Raw genomic sequence first — 17,047 nt, 5'->3', positions numbered from 1 at the left:
CTCTTTCCATTATTTTTGGGGGTGGATGCAGTCTGGATTCAAGTTTTCTTTGAATCAGGTTGAAAGAAGAGCAGAAAGATCTAGTTTAATTTTTTATATTCAGTTGTGCTTTTCTTATTCTGAAGTATCAATATAGAAGTGAATATAGAAAATTTGGGAATTCCACTGTTGGTTAGTCCAATACAAATAGTATCTTATATGGATTTAATGTTTATTAAATTTTATATTGGGAATAGAAATAGAGAAAATAGCTGGAAGTTCTGTATGTTAAGCATATATCTGAAAAACCTTTTTTATGTATCACTTGTTACAGGAATGTTAACAATTACAGATTTCATTAACATACTGCATAGATACTATAAATCTCCAATGGTAAGTATGATGTTAAGCTATACTTTTGTCATTTGCCACACAATACAGAGACTGAAATAGCAAACTGAAAGATTGATGATGATTGTTGTTATTCAAGTCTTTTGGAAGTTTAGTTATGACATGGGTATACTCACTTTGGGGTTTTTTTGGCCGATAGAATGGTATCTGGATAACTTGTTTCAGTTCCCAGCTTTAGCTGTAAAAGCTAAAGCTTGGGCAGATAGTATTATCTGTCTGCTTCAGTTGTATGTATAAGCATGAGGAATTTCCTTAATGAGTACTACCTTTTATTATGTTTTGTGTAGTGCTTCCCATAATGATAGCCTTTGTTTTGGATACAAAGCTCCACTTAGTGTTCCACCTAATAAAGAATGCATTTGAGATGAAGGACTTGGCTTGATGTACCTGCTAAAAACTAGATGTGATACAAAAATTATGAAGGGAAATGCTTGATTATTGATCATTGTACTTATGTTCAGTTGTTTCAATGCTTGATTATTGATCATTGTACTTATGTTCAGTTGTTTCAAAGCACCTATTTTCATAGTAATAAGAGCTCTATAAGTGGTGAATATCAATCAAAAAACACTTGAGGAGGATGCCTTCATTTTACACCAAAAAGTATATTGTATTTAAAAATCAAGTACGTAGTGATGTGTGGTTCACATATTTATATAATGATCTTTGTCTCATAACTATGATAGAGCTATTCCAGAGTTAAGCACAATGCTAACTTAGAGAAGCTTGGATCCATTAAAAGGTTACTCTGGTCTTGGAGTGATGGTGTAGAATAAACAAGTTAAACTAGTTATATCTAGATGCAGATATTTTAGTTACATGGCTGAGTTGTATAATCAGCTGGAGATCTGTTGATTTCAATTAACTAATGTAAAATTCTCATTGTCAGGCAGTTGATAAAATTATCTAGCTTACCTGTTGATAGAAACATCTACATCCCCCTTCTTGTTCTTTCTTGTTCCCCCTTTCTTGTTCTCCCTCTACCAATACAAACATCTGTGCTAGGTTTTATTAGCTGAAAAATCAAGAACAGTTAGGTGAAGTAGATATCTGATATATTAGTCTTCTCAAAGCTCATCTTAATTTTCAAAATTTACACTGAAATTCCTGTCAGATGCCAGTTGTGTGGTCCACTGTCCTTTCTTCTTAGAGAATTTAACTTCCCTCTCCTGGAGATTTACAAGGGATAGGGAGAGAAGCAAATGACAAGTGATTGCATATTGGCAACTTCCTTAAATTGGTTTCCATTTTGCAGTGACCTTCAACCTCAATACTACTCATTTTTTCCATGTAATTTTACTGAAGATCTGACTGTTGTCACTCCTGTTTACATTGTTTAACATCCTGTTCCATAGGTTGTCCTTAAAATGACAGCAGTAAAGATGAATAGCTGAGAAGTTGACAACATTTTACTTAAGTGATTGATGCAGTCTTCTGTAAAAAGAAATAAATTGATGTTCCATCAGGGAATGCTCTAGGCTTACTAGGTAAAATTAGGTTGAAAATATAATTCTTAAGTGTTTCAGTCATTCTTTCTAAAATGCCTCACAACACACAGAGCGTGAAGCATGTTGCTGTTCAGGTCCTAGCTAATCTCTTTAAATGATTGATGAGGAACATCCCAACAGTTTATCTCTATAGCGTGGTCCAAGAGGTAGGTTTGGCCTTATCAGCACCTAAAGCAGTCTCCTCATCTTCTGATCACCAGCTGGGTCTTCTGAACTGCACTCCACTGTCTTGACTGCCTTTTTTCTGTCAACTGCTCTAAAGGATTATTTAACTTCTGTAGGTACCTTTTATGTCAGCCAAAAATGGTATATTTAAGTAGTCTAATGATAGTGTATCAATTTAACATTCCCTTACACACTTCAAAGGATGCATAGGGTAATCTCTAGTGTAGTCTCCTTTAGCTCAAAGATGAATGTTGTAGGCTTTGTGGAGACTTCTACCCTTCAGCTATAAGCTCCTCAGCTTCAGCAGTGTTTGCAGAGGTGCCTGACAGAAGAGCTGTGTAAGGGATGGCAGTTTGTGAAACAACTGCTGAGCAGCAGGAAGTTGGTGATGTGACCATGTCTTTGTTGTTGGTTTTGGTTTGAGTTTGTGGTTTGTTTTTCTTCAATTGCAAAGACTGGACTTTGAGGGTGGTGTGATGTTACTGCTGATCTGATCTGATGGTAAGATGCCATCAAAAGGTGCTGATTTGCCACATCCTTGGTCCAGTATCATTTGCCTGTTTTTTTTGTTTTGTTTTGTTGGGTTTTTTTGTGAGCCAGTGCAAGAAGCTTAACCAGCACTAAACCAACAACATTTTTGTAACTTTTTTTGCCTGTTTGGCTCCTGGGACCAACTGAACACAGGTCAGATGAGCAACTTTGCTGGCACAGAAGAAATGTCCAGAGCATGCATGGCTTAGATGCAGTGTCCAAAATCATTTGAAGAATGTAACATCAGTAAAAAATTAAACTTGGGCAAGGATCCAATGTTGGTTCTGATTGACCTGAGCACCAAACCAAGTGCTGTAGCTCGTTTGTAATCAAGGAACAGTAAAGTTCCTCTCTGTTAGTATTAAGAAGTCAAGTGATCAGGTTAAGCTTTTTACTGCCCTAAGTGTGTGAGGAATCATCATAGGGTTTACTCTGGCATAGAATAGAATAAAATGCTGAGAAGATGCCTTTGAGTCTAGAAGAGAACTAAATTACAAACATAGGTAGGTAAAAGATCTTTCCTGTCCCCTGGAACAATAGGTCCAGTATAGTATGCTGTATTGAGTGAGATTGAATCATAGAATCATTAAGGTTGGAAGGGACCTTTAAAGATAATCAAGTTCCAACCCCCCTGCATGAACAGGGAATGAAGAATTTATTCCTAATATCTAACCTAAATCTCCCTGCTCTTAATTTAAAACCATTACCATTGCTCCTTTTCTTCTTGTTGCCAAGAAATGTTGCTCTAAACTGTTCTTGCTCTGAATTGCCTGCAATGGAATGTAAGGAAATAATTCAGCTATTTATAATATTGCTAATGATAATGGGATTTAAATTAGTACGTTTAGTTAAACTTTCTATCTACCCATTGTAGGTCCAGATTTATGAATTGGAGGAGCACAAGATAGAAACCTGGAGGGGTAAGAATGTTTACTACTTGGTTGATAACTTAAAATTCTCTAATGCTTTTCAGTACAATAGTTTTAAAATAATCATAGACTTAGCTTGTCTCTCTCCATCCTTTTTAACAAAAGCAAGAGCAGTAAAAGCTTGTCTGTTGGCTTCTGCTGCTAATTTTTCTACCTGAAACAGTATGTAGACTTGAGTGATCTGGGTTATATGGTATTTTGCCACTTGTTCAACGTTAGTGCCATCTTGCTCTTCCAGTGAAAAAAAAGCAATAAACAAAAGTGGAGTCAGGCAGCATGTATGACTGTCGAGTTGATGAGTATACGTGGAATGGAGATGTATCTAGGCCAGAATGCAGAATGAATAGATGACCCAGTACTGAGTGATCTGACAGATGAGCAAAAAGCAATGCTCAGGAGTTTTGTGAGTGACTAGAAATGTATAGAACATACTGGGTATGAACAGAAGTGCTGGATTTGGGAAGGAAGCTTTATGTCAAAACTGGACTATAGGCTATGGAGTAATATATATACATATAAGTACTTTATGCAGCAGACCCGCTCAGAAAAGGAACTGCTAAAGAATTACTTGCTGCTGTTGCAGTGACCCCTGCTGGTAGTCAGTTTAGTTCAGCTTTTAAAGCTTGTCTCTTTAATGTTAATACAGAGGCATTTGCTTTAGTGGTAGAATATCTAAAGTAACTATATTGCTCTTTTTATTCCCCTTAATTATGTATTAATTAATAAAATGCTTTCATTTAAAAGTTAACGTTTTAGTATGAACAGGTAATTGTTTATTAATTTTCTATACACAGAGCTTTATTTACAAGAGACATTTAAACCTTTAGTGAACATCTCCCCAGATGCAAGGTAGGATTTTGCTTTTCAGTCTCCTTAACTTGAAATAAACTAACTCTATTTCAGTACTTAATGTAAGTGTGTATATAATAAGAAACAATTTATGTTACGAACTAGAGTACAACAATGGACTATAATCAAGAAGGTGTGAGAGTATTTATTGCAAGTGAGGACTCTTTAATTATCCAAAGAAGAGAATTTCTAGTTTAACTTTTGCTTTTTATCAGTGTAACTGTTCTGGTAATAAACTAGACATGGACACCTTCAAGCTAGTTTTCAAGTTGTGTTTATTTCATGAAAAGAAAAAATTGTGCAGAGCCTTTCAGCTGCCTTGCTCTCTGCAATCATAGTAATTAAAACCTACGGTACTTTTCAATGCAAGTAATTTTCCTTAACTAAAGAAAATACAATATCTGTGTGTCTTGTTCTTTACTACCTGATTGTGTTCCTCAAAGTGTAAATAACTGTCCAGTCCTTCTTGATGGAGTTTGAAAGAAATAGTTTTAACTGCCATTATATCTTATCTACCAAAGGTACCTGGAGATGGAGTGCTTTTGTTGATCATTTAACAGCTTGAGTGCTGCTTAATTGCTCAACTGAAGAGTGAAGTCCTGATTCTTGCTTTCAGTTTGTGGAATAGATTGCTTATTCCCTATCCAAGGAACCTGGTGAAGGGAACTCTAGTGATTACCTCAAAGTAATGATGTGCTCTATCAATAGAATTGCCACTAAATCATTAATAAGCTGTTCAGTTAAGTCATAAGGAATGAATTTTCAATGGTCATTGGTTGCAAAGAATATTGTTAAGATAACAAACCAGCATAATTGCTTTCAGTGAAAGATGCAGCAAGAGAAGTATTGCAATAAAGAAGATGCACGTGTAGGACATGTACAGGACATGTATAGAATGATACCGCAAGTCAGCTTAAGACCTGACACAGTAATGGACTTGGGTTCTGGGACAATCAGATTTCAGGTCTTAGGAGCTGTTAAATGCTCACTCCAGAAGTAGAATGTACAATGCAATGGTGGGAATCTTGACTCCACATGTATCAGGTGGGGACAGTTCATCCCTGTAATAGACTCGGAACATATTGTGTATGGGAAGAAGCCTCCTCCAGCAAATAGGCTTTTATCAACGTTTTACTAACTTTTTTTACCAATTTATTGCAATTTGTTGGTCAGCTGTTTTATCCTAGTCTCACTAGGACTAAGAGACGGCAGAATGTTACTTGCAAGAGGAGCAGAATGGCAGCAGTTGGAGTATTGCTAAATTGTAGTCTGCAGTGTCTGCAGGAATGTTTCAGATCTTCTGAGAATAACTTTCTGCCAATCCCCAATGATAATTCAGTGAAATGATTAGGTAATTGTGGTGCTTGTGTGCTATATGCACTTAACTATTAAAAAGTTCTTCCAAGAAAATGTTACAGAATTTTGGGACTGAGATGCATTAAGGGCAGGAAAACAATTTTTTACTTTTGTCTCTGATCAGAAATACCCAGTCTGAGTGCAGGGATGCTGCAAGCACAGCACTCACTGGAAAAACAATTTATACTTTTACAAAAATATTTCTGCTACTCTTTCTGCCACAAAAATGTTCTGTATTTCCATCACATTTTCTTACTGGTTTTAGATGTTCATGAGCATTTTGTTGTTAATCTGTTTTACCAGCTGCAAAAGTTAATTCTTCTTCTGTTTTCTAAAATGCTAAAGGTAATACAGATTACTCACAAGATGTACTTCATGGAGTTTTATACATGTGTTTGTATAATTTGATGTTAGTTATTGTAGCTAGAACTGACTTTTAATTTATTTTTTTTCTCCTCAGCCTTTTTGATGCTGTATATTCATTGATCAAAAACAAAATCCACAGGTTGCCAGTTATAGATCCCGTCAGTGGAAATGCACTTTATATACTTACCCATAAAAGAATCCTCAAGTTCCTCCAGCTTTTTGTAAGTATTTAGTTACGCTTTGTTTAACTGATTTATTTTTCCCCCAGTAGAGATCTTTAAGTTAATTTAAGTCTTAGACAGAAACTTCTTTATAAACCTCCATATTCATAATGTATCTCTTTTTATAACAGAGAAATGAAAGCTTGATGTAGCACCTGTACATTACCTTTAATTTGATTCAGTCATTTAATGAAATCTAAACACCAAGGTGTTTGTTTTTGGCCATTTGAGTAGTTTGCTGTCTTCTCTGGAATATCTGCTCAGCTTCAGAAGCTTGTTTATGAGTGGAAAAATGAGTTTCCCAGAGACAAAATTACCATTACTCACTGTGGCAGCTTCTGTCAGTCACAGGGACAAACAGGAGGCCAAACAAAGTAACGAGTTCAAAATAAGCAGTCAGTGTATAGTATGTTTTGCTGTCCTCTCTCTCCAGTTTCAGTGGGAATGACACAGTTTAGGATTAAAGGCTTTTAGTGATGGGTTACTACAAAAATAAATATAAAATGAGAGAAAAATAAATAGTTATAGTCTTAATTTAGAGCTTCTTTGAACAGAAATAATGCTTCTAGATCTGAGCTTCTTTTGGCTTGACCTTAATGTCATAGGAGATTATAACAATCTGTACCAGTCCTTTGGAGTCAGCAGGTGGATGAGTTATTACCTAACATACATGACAATCATAGGGAAGCAGGGTAGGTGTAGAAAGCATGGTAGGTGCAGAAAACTGCACTGTAAATACGTTCATTCTGACTTTCCTAGATGTCAGAGATGCCAAAGCCTGCCTTTATGAAGAAGAATCTGGATGAACTTGGAATAGGAACTTACCACAACATTGCCTTCATACATCCAGACACTCCTATCATTAAAGCCTTGAATATATTTGTAGAGAGAAGGATATCGGCATTACCTGTTGTGGATGAGTCAGGTGTGTGTTGGGTCTTCTGTGTATAAAAGTGTGGGAAGATAAATGCTGCTGAGTCCTGGATTGATAGAGAGGGAGGAGAAAGAATAATAAAAATAAAAGGTGGGGGGAGAAAGGGAGTATAAAGAAATATTTATGCAAAATGGTTGATAGGCTTGGAAGAACTTCATGGTTTGGTAGGTTGTTTGGGGTTTTCTTCCGTCTCTCCTTCTTGACCTTTTTCTTTTTTTGTAATTAAAAGATAACAAAGGAAGCAAAAAAAGTCTATTTTAAGTACTTTATTAACTTTTGTTTTTCTTTTTAGGAAAAGTTGTAGATATTTATTCCAAATTTGATGTAATAGTAAGTATAACTCTTAAATTGTTTTTTAAAAATATATGCAATGAGCATTTCCAAATTAATTTGTTAATATGTAATTTTTTTGCTATTTTCTTCCTTAGGCTTTTGTTAACAAACTGAATAAAACAGATGCAATTCACCCAGTCCAGCATTACTTTTGTTTGTTTGTTTATGTAAGCTATCCTTAGTAATACCACTTGCATACAGGCATCTACTGTTCTGGCTGTTACCCAAAATTAGATCTGGCTGTACTCTTACAAAAAGAGGGCATAGACTTTTTATGTTTGATTGTATTTTTGAGAGAGGATTGACTGTTTTCAAAGAGAATGCAGATTCCTCCATGCAGGCTGGTGTGGCTTTATCCTCTCAGTGAATTAAAACTTCTTGGTTCATTCTGTTGTTTCTGGTTTTCCCTCAGGAGTGCAACAGTGTAGTCAGGTTCATGCCATGATTTGCCAGCCTGGGAGAGCAAGGGCTGCTCTTATGGTTTTCAGAACCTTGAAAAATACATCTAGGTTTTTTATCCCAGTCTCCTCCCAGCTGTATGCACCTGCCTTCTAATTGGAACTTCTGATAGTTACATTATTTTTTAGCAATTTAAATGCCCAAGTTGCTTATTCCACCAGTCTGCTAGTGCTAATGAAGAACCCAGATGTCTGTAACACTACATAGAATGCTTTCCAAAATATGGAGGATAGTCCCAAATGGAAATACTTATAAGCTTATATCTCTGGCTGCACACAGTGCTCTTGATACTGAAAATTTCACCACGTCACTGTTCCTGCTTGTCTTTTCTAGGCATTTGTCTTTCTGTTCTTAGGGATTCTCTACTGTGAATGATTCTGTTCTGCCACAGAAGCTGGTCAGGGAATAGGCAGTAGCTGTAGTGGGGTGATACATCAAAGACACAGAAATTTCACACTTGGCCAGTTCAGTGTTTCACTTTAGTTTATAACTGCATTAGACTTGGAGGCAGGATGTGTTTCCTTTTTTTTTTTCCATTCTTCTTCAGAAAGACACAAAGGAAGAGGGTCCCTTATGTTTTTCACTTCTTTTTTTGGTTTAAGTGATGGGACAACAACAACAAAAATTTTTAAGAGATACTGGATGATTTATTTGGAAAAAAGATATATTGGGATCAAGAAAAAAAAAAGCCACCATAAAATCTTTAGTATATAACTGCTCTTAACTAGTAACACAGGAAAGAGTTAGGGCATCTAGCAATTATTTGTGATTTTCCCCACATACACTACTTTGTTTATTAAATGGGGGGGAAAAGATTCTGTTCTTCAAAGATAATCACCTCTGAGGCAACCTGTTTTTCATCAGTCTGCTTCAGCCTGATCTTCAAGCTTGAAAAAAGAAAAAACAATCTGAAATGTACAGTCTGATCTTCCACTAAACATAGAATTAGTAAGATTCAGCTGGTGTTTTTTAACTTTAAACCATGTGGCTGATACGCTTAGTTAAATTGGTGTGTTAAGCTATTCCTGTATACACAGCTGGCTAAGTTGATGTATTTATTTCATTTTAATGGAGTTCTGAATCTCCATGTTTTTGATGGGAGAAACCTGGGAATGGTGTGATGGTATAAAAGTAGTTTTATATAACACTAATTATTGTGTGTAGGGTGACTTCAGTTTACAGAGGATTTTGTATTCTCCTCATGTCTTTCATTAGGAATTAGTTAAATGAGTGAAGTAAAACAGCTTGTGTCTTCATCATCATCTCAAACCTATCTTGTCATGTTTGCTGTGATTCAATCCAAAAACTTGACCAATCACAGCATATTCTAGCCAAAAAATAATTTCATTGTATTGCTTGGCCCAGTGTTTTCATTTTAAAAGTCAGTCTTTGTTCTTCCTTCAGTGCTTCAGTACACAAAATCAATAGGCCAGGATGTGCCAACACCATCAAAATATTGCTATGGTCTTACCTACAAATGCAGCTTTTGCTTGTCTGGACAAAGTCCTCTTGCTACAAGCATGGTCTTGGTCTTAAAGGGCAAGCTGAGAATGTCAGCTTTCAAATTCTTTTAATCTTCTTACTTTTAGTGGTGGTCAAGGGTTTTTATATTATTTTTATAGTACTCATTGAAATATATATATATGCACACAGAAATTGTTGTCAAATGGCAGTGCCAGCAAAGTCCAGGAGAGGGAGTTTGAGCCCACAAATAAGAAAGTTGAAGGAAATCTTCAATTTGCTCTCTACTCAGATTTCCACTATGACACTTCATGTGTCATGTTCAGAGAAGTTGGTCTCCTCCCCTATGCTATGAAAAACAAACAGGAAAATTGTATATTCTTATAGTCTGTATATGCTAAAATCTGTAGAACTTCCATCTTTGTTTTCTACTCGTGGCAAAAGCAGGATGAGTGACATCAAGCCAAGTATCAGCATCATAGGATGTTTCAGTGGCCTAATGCATATCACAGAACAGTTTTATCAATTAACCCAGTCTGTCATATGGTGTTTAACATAATTGCATGTTCCCAGAAACTGAAGCTGAAGGGCATCTGCTTTGTTTAGTATGTGACTTGGAACAGACTCAATTTACACCAGAAATGTGTATCTACTTGATGCCAAAATATTTACATTATTACGAAGTACTGAGATGTGTTATGTGCCTTTGGGTTTTTTTCAGAATCTTGCTGCTGAAAAAACATATAATAACCTAGATATCACGGTGACACAAGCCCTACAGCACCGTTCTCAGTATTTTGAAGGTGTTGTAAAGTGTAGTATGCTGGAAACACTGGAGACCATTGTGGATAGAATAGTGAAGGCTGAGGTGAGTTCCCTTTTTATTTCTCCCTTCACTGTAATAGTATAACTTACAAAGGATAAATTCATTTTATTTACTTTGTGAAAGTATTTTTTTCTGAACTACATATGTTTAGCTATGTTTCATAGATTTAGCTTAGAGATGCTTATAGGGATGTGCAAAGTACTGTACAGTATGTCTATAATGGCACTCGGTTATTTGTGTTTGTTTTATGACATTAATTGAACTGACTACAGAGCTTTTATTGAAAGAGTCAAGTTTCTTCCAAGCCTGCCATAAGTTTTGCAGACCAGTAGTTCTTTAAACTCCAGCTTACAGCTAGGTTGGTTGGCCTATTGTTCAGGGAATGTCATGGGTACAATTACATACGGAGTCCTGCACTGCTGTCTTATAAATACTGTGAAACAGGAGAATTACAAGACACTTTTTCCCCCCACACATTTAGGGCTATAACTATGCATATACTTGATACAAGTAAAACTTCTACTGTGTTAATAACCCCTTAGAACCTTCATGAGGCAATTTTTACTTATAACACTCTGTACTTGCTTGAGTTTATTCCTGAAATGGGATAGTTTTAGCATTGCAGATATACAGTTTTCAAATTGGGATAATTTTATTACTGTCTTAAGAAGCTTTAGCCATTTGTGTTTTAAAAACAATTACTACCATTAGGTTCAGTCTAAACATAGTGAGATTATATGTAAAAATGACTCAGTCGAAGCTACTAGTTATCTCTAGTAGCCAGATGAGTGCTTGATTTTACCAGAAATGAAACAAACCTGAAACAATTACATTGTCCATTTTGCTTTAATTACTGAGAGAATGATAACATTATTAAGTGTGAATATAAAACTCAACAACCCCATCTAAAATATCACCAACATGGTTTCATCAAAAAGAAAATGCAATATTATTTTCTCTCCTTTCCCTCTTTCTTTCCTCCCTGTGTCAGGTGGATATGACTTATCAGATAATTCTTTTCTTGTATTTGTCCAGAAGCGAAGTCGTTGACCTCAACCATAAATTAAAATATCTATTTAATAAAGACTGATGCAGTTTTCTTGCTATCACCTCTATGAGAAAAATTCTTATAACTGTCATCACCGTTACAGCTGCTGATACTTGAACTTAAAATAGTGAAGACTTAGGTAAAAAGTAAACACATAGTAGGCTCTCAACTTCTGACAAACACCCTTTTTTAGGATTGCTTACTTAGCATCACAGAATGGTTTGTGTTGGAAGGGACCTTAAAGATCATCTAGTTCCAACCCCTCTGCATGGGCAGGGACTCCTCCCACTAGTCCAGGGTTGCTCCAAGACCCATCCAGCCTGCCCTTGAACACTTCCAGGGATGGAGCTTCCACAGCTTCCCTGGGCAACCTGTTCCAGGGTCTCACCATCCTCATACTAAGGATTTTCCTCCAAATACCTAATGTAAATCTCCTGTCTTCTGGTTTTGATCCATTTCCCCTTTTTTTTTCACTAGAAGCCTCTGTAAAAAGTCCCTCCCCAGCTTTCCTGTAGACCCTTCAGATACTGGAAGGTGCCCTAAGGTCTTTCCAGAGCCTTCTCTTCTCCAGACTGTACAGCCCCAACTCTCTTGGCCTGTCTCCATAGCAGAGCTGCTCCAGTCCTCAGATTATCTTTGTGGCCTCCTCTGGACTCCCTCCAGGACTCCATGTCCTTAGGAGCCAGTTCAGATGTGGTTCAAGTTATACAACTCTGTGCCCAGCTGTGATGGACTCTGGTGCCAGGACAGACATTAGGGCACTCTCCTGGTTCTGCAGGGGTCTTTGACTGCTGTAGGCTGCCCTGGCCAGTGAGCCTCAGGATACAGGACTACCCACCTACTTTCTCCACAGTTAGAACAAATGTTTTGTAGCATAAAATATTTCCTAGAATAGATTTGTTAATTATAAAATAATTTATTTTAAAATACAGTCTTACTGTTGATAAACGTTTCATCCAAGTTGTGTCCTTGTGTTTGTTAACTCTACAGTGAATTTGCACAAATAAATTGAAAGTTTTGCACTGAGCCTTCATGTAAACTGAAGATTTTAAAACCACTTTGGCAGTCACTTCCAGTTGTGTAGCCCTACAAGAATAGTAGGTTAAAGCCAACTTGGACATGTCAAGATACAACAAGTTTTAGTGCTGTGCCTTTCTCTGTTGAGCAAGTAGTTTTCAGAAGGAAGCCTCATTTTATTACTGTACCTTATTTTTTGAGGTTGCATGCTGAGTTGGGCACAGCCTCTAAGTTGGGGAAGAGTGTTTGATATGAGAGCCACTTTCTGAGAGCAGAAGTATTTTAAGGACCTAAATCTCAGCTTAGCTGTCACTTCAGATCTTGTGGTCCTGTCAGGTAGCTGTGGGCTCTTTAAACATGCATTATTTTTTTACGTATGTAGGGTAAGCATGTTTGTATTGCTGTGTGAGATTGGAATTGCTAATATTATTAACCATTCTTTTTTTCCTACTTGCTTTCATATTGCATTTTTTGTTTTGTTTTTCTTTGCTTTGACTATTATTTTAAAACGGGCAAATGTCTCAAGATATTTTCCCTACTGCAGGTTCATCGTTTGGTGGTAGTGAATGAAGCAGATAGCATCGTGGGGATCATCTCCCTTTCTGACATTCTACAAGCTTTGGTACTCACACCAGCAGGTATGGATGTTGCCTTCTGTCCTTTGCCATGAGCCATTTGGCAGTGTGTCCACCCTGCTGGTTGTCATTTGACAATGACAAACTTTTGATTTTTCAGCTTTTGTAACTGTTTGATCATAGTTCTTCAATATGCTTTTCATTCTCTTCAGGAAAAAGCTGACAAAATATTAACTGTCAGTCTTTTGCTCACTGAGGAATGCATGCAGAAGCTTCATGAACACCATTGCTGTACAAGCATTTTCCTTTTAGAAAAAAAGCTCTTTATGTTTTAAAAGTAAAAACAGGATGAAGTTGAATTTTGCACGTATAGAGGGCATCTACAGTAGGGTACCCTCCCCACTTCCCTGAATTTCAGTGCTCTGGCCAGGTGCTCTTCATGTGGATGCAGCTGTGCTCACCACTAGCTCTGCAAGTCCTGCAGTTGTCCTGCTGTCCTGTGGGTTTTGCTTGGCACAACTACGGCAGAGACATCACCCCAGCCCACCAGAAGTACTCCAATAGAAATATCTAGTGTGTTACTAGACATGATCAGGTTCCTTTTAACAAAAGAATCCAACAGTAGGTTGATTTATACTACTTTTATGTTGGGTGGGGGCTTGGTTTTGTTTTGATTTTGTTTTGTTGTTTTTTTTAACATTTTGCCCAAGTTACCAACCTACTTTGTTACTAATTTAACTTTGACCACATAAATTATTTCAGTGTCACAACAACTGAAGCAAAGCCCTCTTTGGGCATTGTGAGGAAGTCAAATGGCTTTGAGAGGAAGTCAAATTATTGATTAGAATTTTGCCTCAAAATATCAGACTAAACAAATTGAACTGGATATGTCCTTCAGAAAAGAAAGTCTAAATGCAAGCTTAACTTTCATTAAAGGATTTCATACTTTCATACTTGCACTGATAGGTAACATGATAATGCAAAAGTCTTGCTCATCTGTAGATTATTTTTTTTTTAAAAGTGAATGTAGCTTTTTTAAATACTAAGACTTCTCAAAAAGAAGTAACTGATAGTACTGCTGGAAGTTTTATGTCAGTGCATCTAGTTCCTTTCAGGGACCTGGAGAAGTATGTAATCCAGCTTTCTGTGAAAGTATGAGAAACCAGGACTGAGTCAAATGGGCTCATTGCGTAGAAAGAGAATGGAGGAGTATATATGCCCCCTAGGAGGGAGATGTAAAGACAGGCAGACAGTGCCTCTCCAGACAGAGGAGGTAGTTTCCCCAGTGACTAGAGAATAAATCTTATTATTCATGGATCCAAGTTTAGAAAGAAAAGATAAATCTGGATACTGACAAACCAAGAGCTTTGTTATACTGGAATGAAATGGACACTTAAGTTGCAACTCTGAGCTGATACAACAGTGCTCTGTAATTAAAAAGGGCAGTTGTTGCTCCCAGCCTCTGGGCCATGTGCTTCTGGCATTTAGCATGTGGCAGCATCCAAACTTAGGAGATGTCTCTGTGAGATGCTTTAACTCATTGATCTAACACGAAACTGAGCCAGCAAAAAAGTTGCAGGATTTTGTCAGTTGGACACACTAAACTGGCTCACAGAAGAGTTTAGTACTGAGTGCAGGGGTTAGAGCAAGAGAGAGGGCAGGATTATGCCACTGGAAGAGATGAGGTGAAGGAAGGCATTTTCCAGGAGCAGTTAAGCGTTAGATTGCAGTTCCACAGGCAGCTGCATAGTTTCAGATTGTGACTTGTCTCACAAAGTGAGGTGGTCTGCAATGTAGATCTAGTTTGTAGAGCCTGAAGTATGATTTATCTCTTAAAGTAGATGCATAAGAAAACCAGATAAATCATGCCCTAAAATCTCCATATTTTTTTTCAAACTAGAAAGGAAAATGTATTTGCTGTCAGGAATTAAGACCATCCTACATTAAGGGGTAGAAGTATCAGTTGTGATGTGAAAACTGGATGCATTTAATGAATGTTTCAGCACTTGATTATACATTACAAGTAGTAGCTCCAAGTTGCTGGCAACAGATTCTTGCTCTCTTAGAGCTGGATGCTGGAGCCAGACTCAGCACAGCGTTCAGTCATTGCCCGGTGTGCAGCTAGTTTGGGTACTTAAAGAAGCGGTAAGGTGCTCTACAGTTCTGCCAAACAGATCTCAGATCCCTACTATAAGCAAAAGCTGCCTCTGAGCTAGGAAAAATGGGTCCACCAACACAGTGCAGTTAAACTGAATTCCTATATAGGTTGTTCTCAAGCAGGACTTCATTTTTGGAGGCATTTATGATGATTAAGCTTGGCTTCTAAGCTGATGAACTCGTTTGGAATGTGGCTTTTTGTTTAGTTGGTTGGGTTTTTTTAGATAATTTTTTGTGCAGGGGAGAATTTTCAAAGCTACTTTCAGTAACTTCCCAGAAGAGTTAGGCTACCTTGCCAATGAAGTTAGAAGCAGTCACGGTCTCAAGGCCTTCCTCACTCTGTTTTACGTTAGCATTTAGCAATCCTGAAGTGTGTTTCTCATAAATGCTCTCCAGTTCTAAGGTTCTGATAATGTGGTCCAAGTTGAAGCATTCAGACTGAGCCATGCTTTTCCAGGAGCCAAGTGTTACATGCATAAGGAAATGACACTTGCTTTCCTCTTCTGTTAACAGGTGCCAAACAAAAGGAGAATGAAAGTGAATGACTGCTGTGAATGTATACATGTTTGTAGGAGAACTTGAACAAAGTTTCTGGGTCAAGTTTGTCTCAAGAGCAGTGACTGCAGTAGAACAGAGCAGGATGGTTGGGAATGTGTATTGGGACTTAGTGATGGATGATGAGTCTATTCCCCCCAGTGATGTCACAAAAAAGCAGCATGACAAAAGCTTATGTTAAAATGTAGGCTTGTATTTCAAAATGTCTTCGAAACATTTGCTGGAAGACTTCACATGATGTCCTTCATTAAAATGCACTGTATTCTGAAACTTCATTTTGTATTTGACAGAAGTCACTGGTCAGCAATGGATATATGTGACATAAGGCAAGTGTATGGCATATTCATATCATAGTGCCTTATGTCAAAATACAGCAATATGTCATCACTGTTGCCCATCACTGTCAAAGGAAGTATTGTGCTAAACGAGACACTGTATTTGAATGTGAAAGTCTTTAAACCTAAAACCAAATCAGTTTCAGTTCTCATTAGATTTGTCATAAAAGCTGTAATTTGAATATCAGTAGACTTTAAAATTTTCATGACAGTTTTATGTTCAATGTTGCATTCTGAACTGAGATGTAAAACAAGACTGATTTTAAAAACAGCTTTATTTATTTTTACTTTCATTACAATTTTTTACACATCCTTGGTGGATAGCTAAAATTTCACCATATCCATTAATAAACTGTTGATTGTTATACAAACAAGTGGTAGATTTTCTCATTATTTAAAACTTTGAAGTTGCAGAAGCTGTGGCCTGTTGATCAGTCCGTATTACTTGAGCTGAAGATTCCAAAAGCACAGATCCAAAGTGCTCTGTGCTGTAATACACAGGCACCATGGAGGAGGTGGCAGAGAACAGTATTTTCATCTATATTAGGGTGTAAAGCAATGTTTGTAAAACAAAACTTTTATTGTGTATGATTTGTACAGAAGGGGAGGAGTGAGGACAGCTGTGGAGTATCTGCTAATGTAAATGTACTATAAAGTTTGAAGATGAGACTTTTCTAATTGTAGATTCTTGTAGATGAAATAAATTAAACCCTATAATATCAGTTTGTTTTTAGCAGTTCTTGCCAAGTGCTTTTGCATGTCTAAAGGTACATGCATTTTGATTAGTTTAAGTTAGGTATAGAAGCATTCTTATTTTCCTTTGACTTTAAAGGCAGCTTATACTAATGGAATAATGCAGGCAATACTACTTGCTATGTTTCCAGCCTGAATACTGTACTAATGGCATTAAATTGATCTGTTATTTTTCATTCATAAACATAGAGGTAACCTTTTAACAGTTTTCAGTTTGCTTATGAAATGTGAGGTTTTCAATAGTAAAGAAAAAGCCTTCCCCCCCCCCCCCCCCCTTTT

At 37.0% G+C, this 17,047-nt stretch overlaps 1 protein-coding gene across 1 annotated transcript in view; it reads left to right on the top strand.

Moving 5' to 3' along the window:
- The window catches only part of PRKAG2 (protein kinase, AMP-activated, gamma 2 non-catalytic subunit), a 114,202-nt gene extending 97,465 nt beyond the window's left edge, over positions 1–16,737 (top strand). The window contains 9 exon segments of the mRNA XM_010006001.1: positions 314–372; positions 3,469–3,514; positions 4,318–4,372; positions 6,189–6,315; positions 7,075–7,240; positions 7,542–7,579; positions 10,224–10,370; positions 12,938–13,031; positions 15,639–16,737. Coding sequence (XP_010004303.1) covers positions 314–372; positions 3,469–3,514; positions 4,318–4,372; positions 6,189–6,315; positions 7,075–7,240; positions 7,542–7,579; positions 10,224–10,370; positions 12,938–13,031; positions 15,639–15,670 — 764 coding nt within the window. The 3' untranslated portion in view covers positions 15,671–16,737.
- The last annotated feature ends 310 nt before the right edge of the window (positions 16,738–17,047 follow it).

Source organism: Chaetura pelagica, unplaced genomic scaffold (genome assembly GCF_000747805.2).
Source record: "Chaetura pelagica isolate M959 unplaced genomic scaffold, ChaPel_1.0 scaffold199, whole genome shotgun sequence".
NCBI classification, from domain to species: domain Eukaryota; kingdom Metazoa; phylum Chordata; class Aves; order Apodiformes; family Apodidae; genus Chaetura; species Chaetura pelagica.
Note: the sequence above shows the minus strand (reverse complement) of the source record. Positions and strands in the feature narration are given on the sequence as shown.